This window comes from Mercenaria mercenaria, chromosome 2 (genome assembly GCF_021730395.1).
Source record: "Mercenaria mercenaria strain notata chromosome 2, MADL_Memer_1, whole genome shotgun sequence".
NCBI lineage: Eukaryota > Metazoa > Mollusca > Bivalvia > Venerida > Veneridae > Mercenaria > Mercenaria mercenaria.
Genome location: NC_069362.1, coordinates 86158448 through 86169180, shown reverse-complemented (window position 1 = coordinate 86169180; position 10733 = coordinate 86158448). Strand labels below are relative to the sequence as shown.

The window sequence follows — 10733 nt, the reverse complement described above, 5'->3', positions numbered from 1 at the left end:
ACCCGGCATGGGCTGGATATCATTGATAGATCTTATATAATCTAAATGGTCACTGTGAGTGGATACAGGTTGAATAAGAACTACTTGTTCATTGATAACTCATCTGCATTGCTCATGAATGGGACTATTTTGTGTAGCACATGAACATCCTTTGGATGTGATTCGGAATAAAATAAAGATGCTATGATTGTCAGAAATACAGTTTAACTTTGGTAGCGGGATAAACCCGCAACAAAAAATTAACAGGAGATTGACTTAATGTAGAACATTTATTAAAATGTGTACAGCTGATATCATATATGAAAAAGACGTTTTCTTAGTTATTTCAAATAAACATAATGAGACAAGTTGGAACCCCCATAACATACTGAGCTACTAAGCAGTTCTACTTTTCTTAATAATAACAATGCAGCTCAAAACTAAAGTACACTAATTGATTTTTAACTGATATTTTGCTGTGTAAGTTCAAAAATCAGTGACAAGACTATTTCTGCAGCAAAAACTTTAAATTTGTTACAGTGTTTCCTGAAAACAGTGATGTAACAGAAGATTTTCATATACTCTATGAAGCTATGAATTTAACTGCCAGGAAAACACTTTCTAAAGCCGTTATAATACAAGAAAAAAAAATCAAAGTCATTTATACACAGTTTAAAAACATACAGATTCACATATATGAAGAAAGTAAATAATTAAATTATGTCAAAGAAAGACATAATAAAAATAGTGATGAATAACAAGACATGGTGAAAAAGGTAGGATTAACTTTGGAACTTCAGCTATTACAAGCCATTGGCCTCAAAGAAAAACAATGTGATCCTTTCTTATGACAGTGCCTGTATATTACTAGGACTTGATAAAAATGATCGAGCTTTTTTGCTATTTAACATGCTGGTGATTCAAATTTATGAAATAAAGATAGTTACTTGCCAAACAATATACAGCTTATGTGAATAGTTCCTTTATCAATTATCATGTCCTTGGTATTTTTTTCAAAATTCAAACTGTTCCTGCAAACATCCCCCCAGGACCTCTGGAAACTTATTTGCCAACTTTGACAAAATGTGCAATGTTGTTACAATCAGAAATCAGTCTGTGTCCATATCTATCTATGTTTAAAGTCTAAGATTCGAAACTGCTATAATATCTTAATTTCAATAAAATTTTCAAGAACTTAACATGAATATGCATTCCCCCAAGTAAAATTTTATCAGGACAAAACTGCTTTTATATTACTTAAGAAAGTAATGGCAAATTAAGCATTTGCTGTTTTATGTCTAAGACAAGTTCCTCACATTAAACACAGATGAATAAGGTCCTGATCAATTGAACAAGGCAGTCTGAAAGACAGCTAAATCCCCCGCCACTGCTATGGATAGTGAAAGGGTAAAACCTTTGATTTTAGCTGTGACCTTGACCTTGAACTGACATGGCTGACTCATGAATTCTGCACAACGTCTTGATGAGGTAATCATTTGACCAAAGTTTCATGAAAATCCTTCAAGGGGTTTAGGAGATACAGAGCTGAAACCTTTGACCTTCAGTTGTGACCTGGACCTTGAGTTGACATGGCTGACTCATGAGTTCTTGATGAGGAGATCATTTGACCCAAGTTTGATGAAAGTCCTTCAAGGGGTTAAGGAGATACAGAGTGGACACCAAATGGAAGGCTCAAACCTTCAACCCTTAGTTGTGACCTTGACCTTGAGCTGGCATGGGTGACTCATAATTTCTGCACATCATTCTGATGAGGTAATCATTTGACCCAAGTTTTATAAAATTCCTTCAAGGGGTTTAGGAGATATAGTGCGGACACGAAATGGAAGGCTCAAGCCTTTGACCTTCAGTTGTGACCTTGACCTTGAGCCGACATGGCTGACTCATAAGTTCTGCACATCGCCTTGATGAAGTGATCGTTTGACCCAAGTTTGATGAAAATCCTTCAAGGAGTTTAGGAGATATAGAGCGGACACAAAATGGAAGGTTCAAATCTTTGACCCTAAGTTGTGACCTTGACCTTGAGCTGGCATGACTGACTCATGGGTTCTGCACATCGTCTTGATAAGGTGATCATTTGACCCAAGTTTTATAAAATTCCTTCAAGGGGTTTAGGAGATATAGAGCGGACACAAAATGGAAGGTTCAAACCTTTGTCCTTGAGTTGTGACCTTGACCTTGAGCCGGCATGGCTTACTCATAGGTTCTGCACATTGTCTTGATGAGGTGATCATCTGACCCAAGTTTTATAAAATTCCTTCAAGGGGTTTAGGAGATATAGAGCGGACACAAAATAGCAGGCTCAAACCTTTGACCTTGAGTTGTGACCTTGACCTTGAACCGACAAGGCTGACTCATGAGTTCTGCACATCGTCTTGATGAGGTGATCATTTGAAAAGTTTCATGAAAATCCTTCAAGAGGTTTAGGAGATATGGACCGGACACGATTTTGTTACGGACGGAAGGACGGACGGGCGGACGCAGACCATTCCTATAATCCCTCCGCCACGGCGGGGGATTAATAAAAAAGTTATGTATCAATAGTTAAGAAAATCATGTTGATCAAGTTGGCTCTAAACTGCTATCTTAAAGAAAGTCCTTTAAATGTTTCTTCTATTGCCAGCTATGGTAATCCCACTACACATTGGAGCCAAACACCCTGGATCTACCGAGAGGTCCAAACCAAGGATGCTACAGAAAAATTCTGGAAGAAGCTGTCAATCACAACAAATGGTATTACAAAATATATTGAGAGTACCACGGCTCCATATTATAAATAGCTAACCTAGAGTCTTTTCCTGCTGTGAGATAAAGTAAACATGGTAGAAAAAAAACTTTGTACTGACGTCATCTTAAACACTTACTATGAGAATAACTACAACGAAATGTTCTTGAAAAACCTACAGTATATTACAAACAATTCTACCCCAAAATGAGCTGCTAAGCACAACTCCTGTACAGAACAATTTTACAGTTGAAATAACAATAAGCAAACCCGAGTGCATTGATGTCTCCCACAAAAAGGGACAAGGAACCCGCCCTTAGAAGGGCATTCTCTACCTACAAAAAAAAAACAGCAATACTCATTTTCAAAATGGATACAAGGTTGGACCCAACATACCAATTTTTTACTAAAGTTAATTAGCTGAAAAAGCTTACATATTTTTAGTAAAAGTACATAATTTCTTACAGAAGCTATTGAGTAAAACCATTTTGCAAGGAAAAATGACCTCAACAGCAAACTAAAGTGCAACTGAACCTTAGTCTCTGTGCAAGATACCGAAGTACCAAGTTTAATGTAAAGTTTACTGTAGACTCCTATTTATTAACCTTTTTTCTATTTTGTATATACTGACCTATTTCTTCAACAAAGAAATCCAAAATGAAAAAGAACCAACTACTACCGGTTAAAATGTTGTGAATTTCAAATTTTGAGTACTTTCGAGAAGTTTAATATTCGCGAAATTGTATAAATGGTATCCTAATTGAATCTGAATTATACTAATGGTGAATATTTACACGAGAATTAATTTCCACAAGTTTTAGGACCTTCCGAATAAAGCAAAAATTAAACCCTCGTGAAATTGTCTGCTTTAACAGTATTTGCCAGATTTGGTATGATTCAGCATTGCTAACTAAACAATGAGTGAAAATCATTTTTCTATGATTATATGTTCTAAAAAATTATGACCGGCAATGGAATTCTAACCAGTGTTGTACTTTGTAAGACAATGCTGGTACTGACTCCTGCTGGACAACCAGTACTGTATATTACACTTGTACATATGAAAACCACAATATTTTTTACATACTTCAATTCATCTGAATAAAGGTAAACAAGAAGGCCATAGTGGCCCAAAGTCACTCACCTAACCTTGACTATTTGATCTTGAATATCTGTAGGACATACTAAATCATGCATGGTAACAACCATGTCAAGTATAAAACAAGAGGGTCATGATGACACTGGATCGCTCACCTGAGTAATATGAGCTACATGTTTCAAATGTCAAACTGATGATAAAATATTAAGAAAGTCAGTAGGTAACATTCATGGTCAATGAAATTCAGTTTTACGATTTGTGTGCAAAACTGTGTAAGTCATCAAAATTTCAAGACTGTATCTTAAAAAAACAAGTAAGTAGGTCAGTAGGTCAAGGTCACAATCAAGTGACATCATTTTACCTGGGGTCATCAGGTAATTATAATTAAATAGTCTTGGAAATAGGATCAGATGATTTTTTAAGTATTTTTCCTATATAACTCACATAATAATTAAGTGACCACAGGGCGGGGCCTCTTTTAACCCCAGGAGCATAATTTGAACAATTTTGGTAGAGGACTACTAGACAACGCATCATACCAAATATCAAAAGCTTAGGTCGTATGATTTCTGACAAGAAGATTTTTAAAGCTTTTTCCTATATAAGTCTATATAAAACTTGGGACCCCCAGGGCAGGGCCTCTTTTCACCCCAGGGGTACAATTTGAACAATTATGGTTGAGGACCATAAGACAATGCTACAAACCAAATATCAAAGGTCTAAGAGTTGTGGTTTCAGACAAGAAGATATTTAAACTTTTTTTCCTATATAAGTCTATGTAAAACTTGCGACCCCCAGGGCAGGGCCATACTTGACCCTAGGGGGATAATTTGAACAATATTGGTAGAGGACCACTAGATGATGCTACATACCAAATATCAAAGCCCTAGGCCATGTGGTTTTGTACAAGAAGATTTTCAAAGTTTTCCCTTTATAACTCTATATAAACCATGTGACCCCCGGGGCAGGGCCATATTTGACCCTAGGGGGATAATTTGAACAATCTTGGCAGAGGACCACTAGATGATGCAACATACCAAATATCAAGCCCTAGGCCATGTGGTTTTGTACAAGAAGATTTTCTATGTTTTTCCTATATAAGTTTATATAAACCATGTGACCCCCGGGGTGGGGCCATATTTGACCCTAGGGGGATAATTTGAATAATTTTGGTAGAGGACCACTAGATGATGCTACACACCAGATATCTGTGGTTTTGGACAAGAAGATTTTTTAAGTTTTTCCTTTCGGTTGCCATGGCAACCAGAGTTCTGCATGGAATTCAATTCTTTGAACAATTTTGAAAGGGGGCCACCCAAAGATCATTCCTGTGAAGTTTGGTGTAATTCTGCCCAGTGGTTTTCAAGAAGAAGATTTTTTTAGGAAATGTTGACGGATGGACAACGCATACCGCACGACGGACATTGAGCAGTCACAATAGCTCACCATGAGCCTTTGGCTCAGGTGAGCTAAAAAAACCCATAAACTGAAAGTTCCACCATTTGAAAAAAAATCTGAGAGAAGACCTAATAAGGACGCTCAAGCAGTTCAAGGGGGAAAAATCATTTCAAGATATTTCTACGTCTTAGTTGTAGTGTCCCCTTAAAAGGACAAAGTGCCCCCATTCGAAGAAATTTAACAGAAGCCTTTATAAGAATGCTACAGACCACAGATCCATCAAGCACTTAACATGTTGTTTAGGTTTTCCTCTAGTAGCACCAGCCCATAGGGCTACGTTCCCCCATTTGTACCAAATAATATAATAAAATGACTTTATAATGATGTTACAGACCAAATTTGATCAAGAATTATCAAGTGCACTAGCAGTTTCTAAGAGAGGGCCAAGTGCCCCTTTTCAAACAAATTTTAAAGATGACTTTATAATGATGCTACAGACCAAAATTTGATGAAGATCCATCGAGCAGTTCATGCAAAATTGTTTAAAGGTGATTTTCTATTGTTCCCCTTAATGGGGCCAAGTGCCCCATCTGAACAGATCTGGGAAATGACCTCATAATGATGCTACAGGCGAAGTTTGATTAAGTTCCATCAAACTGATCAGAGGAAATGTTTGAAGGTTTTTTCTATTTTTAACTCTAATGGCTCCTAAAATGGACAATTTGCCCCCATTTATACACGTTTGGAGAAGACCTTATCATGATGCTAGTTACCAAGTTTGATTAAGTTCGATCAGGTGGATCACGAAAAGATGTTTTTTTTAAAAAAGTATTTCTATTTCTAGCTATAGTGGCCCCCAAATGGCTGAGAACCCCCATTTGCATAAATTTGGGACAGGGCCTTATAACTGATGCTACTGATCTAATCTGATGAATATCCATCTAACGGTTCAAGAGATGAAATTTTTCAGAGGTTTTCCTATTTTTAGCTCAAGCAGCCCATTAAAAGGAGTCAAGCAGAAGCGTTTGAATAAATTTGAAAGAGAATCTTGCCATGATGCTACAGACAAAGTTTGGTATAGTTCTGTCAAGTAATTTTAGAGCTGCAGATGTTTAAATTAATGTTGATGAGACAATGGACGTCTCACCATCCACCTATACCTATAGCTCACCTTGAACCTTTGGTTAGGCAAGTTAAAAAAGTTTGTAAAAGGAATTTATATATAAGAACTGACAACTTATTAAAACAAGAGGGCCATGATGGCCCTATATCGCTCACCTGAGTACCATTGCTCTTAACGATAAGATCAAGTTTTGCATAGATCACATAGGCATACACTTTAAATATAATCAGGATAAATATTTTCTTGTAACAGTTCCTTTTGACCTATGGGTCACATACTAGTCATAGCCATTTGCCATACCAGGTTTGAGGGTCCTTGGCTCAAATACTGCATTTTTGTACTAGCATGACTATTCCTTACCCTGGAAGACTTAAATAAAATTTAAAACCAATCTCATTAGATGCTGCTGAGGTATATTCATTTTCATAAAATAAAAGGAGGTAATTTGTCATAAATTCAGTCAAAAGTTATCTACCCTGATTGTCCGAGTCCATTTGATGGCATAAATGACATTTCAAATCAGTATCTTCTTTGGTTACTGAGATACACCCATTTTAGTTTGAAACAACGGGAAGTAATTTGACATAAAATCAGTCCATAGTTGTCTACCCTAATTGTCTTAGTCTAACTAATGACAATAGTGAAATTAAATGAGTCCTATAAATACTTACTGAGATAAATCCATTTTTAATAAAATCAAGGGAGGTAACCATGCATCAGTATATGCATGCAGACGATTCAACAATATATTAGAAAAGTAAGTAAAAGTAGAAATTTCTTACCATGGAAGACATAAATAATGTTTCAAACCAATCTCATTAGAAGCTGCTAGGTATATTCATTTACATAAAAAATAAAGGGAGGTAATTTGTCATAAATTCTGTCAATATGTATCTTCACTAATTGTCCTAGTCCATCTGATGACATAAATGAAATTTCAGATCAGTATCTTCATTAGTTATGGAGATATACCCATTTTAATTTGAAATAAAGGGAGGTAATTTGACATAAAATCAGTCCTTATTCATCTACCCTGATTGTCAAAGTCCAACTTATGACAATAATGAAATTTCAAATGAGTCCTATAAGTACTTACTGATATAAATCCATTTTGATTAAAATCAGGGGAGGTAATCAGATATAAAATAACTCCAGTTTTCAAAAGGAACCGAAATATTATGCCAATACAAGTTGCGTGCAAGTTTGATTAAAGTTGATTGCAAAATGTGGTCCCTTTCATGTTCACAAGCCAAAAATGGCAAATTTTGGCCCTTTAAGGGGCCATAACTCTGAAACCCATGATAGGATTAGGCCAGTTTTCGAAAGGAACTAAGATATTATGCCAATACAAGTTGTGTGCAAGTTTTATTAAAGTTGATTGCAAACTGTTGTCTCTATCGTGTTCACAAGCCAAAAATAGCAAATTTTGGCCCTTTAAGGGGCCATAACTCTGGAACCCATGATGGTATCTGGCCAGTTTTCAAAAGGAACCGAGATATTATGCCCATACAAGTTGAAGGCAAGTCTGATTAAAATCAAATACAAAATGTGGTCTCTATCGTGTGCACAAGGAAATTGTGGACGGACGACCGACGGACAACGGACAAAGGGTGATCACAAAAGCTCACCCTGTCACTATGTGACAGGTGAGCTAAAAAAACAACTTTGTTAATACTTGAAATATGGTAACAGATCAATGTAAAAAGTATATAAATATGTATTTTCTGTCCCTTTCCTTCCTTGTTTTACTGGACATTTTTCAATACAAACGACACATTTCCGTGTTCATCTATAACTTGGTCTGCTGGGACTAGTTTCCCATCATGCATAATCTGGATACTAGTTATAGCTGAAGCTGATCGGTCATCGGAAGGTTCGTACATTACCACCTGACTTCCCTCCTCCAACACGTAGTCATCTCCCTCTACCTTAAACTCCACATTTTCTGCTTGAACAACAAATTTCGATTCATGACTTTGTTTATAATGTTCTTTCATTTCGCTTTCATCAGCGAAACTTTGCTCACATAAGGTACATTGTACTGTTTTGTCTATTGACTTTTCAGCTTCTTTATTCATACATGTATGCGACATTGCATTACTTTTCTTCAAAAAGATTTTGCCACATGTTCCACACACATATCTTGTATCTGATGATTGCTTCTTTTTTTTCCTAGGCGGAGATTCCCCATTACCAATGCGATGTTTTGGTCCTAACTTAGTAAATATAGTCACAGGAGTCCCACATTTACAAGTCACAATTCTCTCATTCGTTCTATCCATATTTTCAGACCATGGTTCTTCTTCCATTACAAAGGCATCGCAATTTTTGCATTTCCTAGTATGCAGTGACAAAACATGTGCTCTCAAGTGAGTAGATGTAAAGAACTCTTTAGAACATATAGTACATTTGTGTTCAAATGCCTTCAAATGCTGACGTTTTATATGTGCCAAGAGGGTGCTCTTGCCTATAACAACTTTGCCACATTCCTCACAGGTCATATGGGTACTTTCTGCCAATGATCTTCTCTTCTTAGGCCTATCCTGGAATTCGTCTTCTATTGGAGCCTTAACACGTCCCACTTTTGAAATATAATGTATGTCATTACCACATGGGCACTTAGCTATACGCAAATTCTTTTTAGTTATTCCCTCTTCCCAAGGTTCTGATTCAACAACATCTCTACTACAGACTTCACATTTTCTGGTGTGGACCGATATAATATGATCTTCCCTGTGTGTGGTTGTGAAGAATGCCTTAGAGCATATATGACATGTGAAATCATGCTGTTTCAAATGCATTCTTTTCACATGAGCCTTAAGGCTGCTAACGCCAGTTAGTACAGTGTCACACTGATCACACTGTATTGGAGTACACTCAGACAATGGTTTCTTCTTTTTCCTTCTGGGCTTTGCTGACCTAGGTCTACCTCTCTTTCTTTGATCATCTGTGCCACGAAGTATTAAATTTGTGTCCTTCTTTTCGAAAGACGCACCAGGATCAAAATCTGCGTCATTGTCGGAATCATCTTTGTCTGACTGACCTGCAGAAAGATCCTGATCTTCTCCAAACTTCTTATCTCTGTACTCGTTTTCCTCTGGTAGATCAAGATATTCCATGTCTGAGTCGTCCATCTCTTCTGCCTTTGTCCGACTTGTCTGGACACAGTCAAGTTCAACAATTATCTTTTCTTCTTCATTGTCTTCATCTATTATTAGCTGCACCTGAAGTAAAGATTTTACTTTCATTTAAGTCATATATAGAGGTAAAAATGTAATATTATCCTTTTAATCCTTATCAGACTGCAAGATAAAATATAAAACCGTTTTGCTCTGTAGTTCAAAATTGCTTTTGTCAGTAATACTTTTTATACAAATGTCAGCTAACGCATAAAAAATTGACCAAATCTACATGTTTGATGAAATGAATTATAAAATGAATATATTTTGGAGAAAACACAATCCAAGTTGAAAAAAGTTTCTAAGGTCATTCAGCATTTTATCCTCAATGGTAATTAGATCAAATGAAGAAAATTAGTTTAGTTTTATCATGACTTAAAGTTACAATCAACATATTCTCTAAGACTGATGTAACAAGCTAAAGCATATTCTGCTCCGTTCTCTATAACAGAGCTCATGCAATGTTTGGAGTCTTGAAAAGCACAGCATATGAGCCGTGCCATGAGAAAATCAACATAGTGGCTTTGCGACCAGCATGGATCCAGACCAGCCTGCGCATCCGCGCAGTCTGGTCAGGATCCATGCTGTTCGCTAACAGTTTCTCCAAAGCCAATAGGCTTTAAAAGCGAACAGCATGGAGCCTGACCAGACTGCGTGGATGCGCAGGCTGGTCTGGATCCATGCTGGTCGCACACCCACTATGTTGGTTTTCTCATGGCACGGCTCATATAATTACAAATGAACATGTAACATAATATGGTAAGATGACAACAACAACAGTGATGTCTATTATCTGGAATTATTTCGAAAAACAGAACTGTTAATGTTTTCCTTGAATACTGTAAAATCATTTATGTGAGCATTATATGTCATTGTTTGGGTAAAATGGGCTGTTTTCTGGCAATATGAATTACTGGTAGTGGATTTCAATTGAACATAAAATGAATACTAATTTCACTTGTTCTTTGGGATTTAAAGTATTTGACAGACTCAGTCATGGTAAATCCTCACAAATATTAATGAGCTGATGTATTTGCTTTTCCATTTAAAGTAACATAATACTACTAGGCATCGACACTAGCAATAAGATATGAATCCTCAATACTGTTATTTATGCATTATGATTTGAAAATGTTCCAATTCCAAGGGGCAAAATTATTACTGTCTACAGAACTTAGAGACCAACTACTATTATCTCCATGTGAGAAAATT

The 10733-nt window shown here is 36.4% G+C and overlaps 1 protein-coding gene across 2 annotated transcripts in view; it reads right to left on the bottom strand.

Annotated features, from left to right (window-relative positions):
• Nucleotides 1-255: 255 nt before the first annotated feature.
• Nucleotides 256-10733, bottom strand: part of LOC123564489 (myoneurin-like) — a 41472-nt gene continuing 30994 nt past the window's right edge. For both annotated transcript variants that reach the window (XM_053537132.1, XM_053537133.1), the window contains exon 11: nucleotides 256-9566. In XM_053537132.1, the coding sequence (XP_053393107.1) occupies nucleotides 8088-9566 (1479 nt within the window). In that variant the 3' untranslated portion in view covers nucleotides 256-8087. The remainder of the gene's footprint in view (nucleotides 9567-10733) is intronic.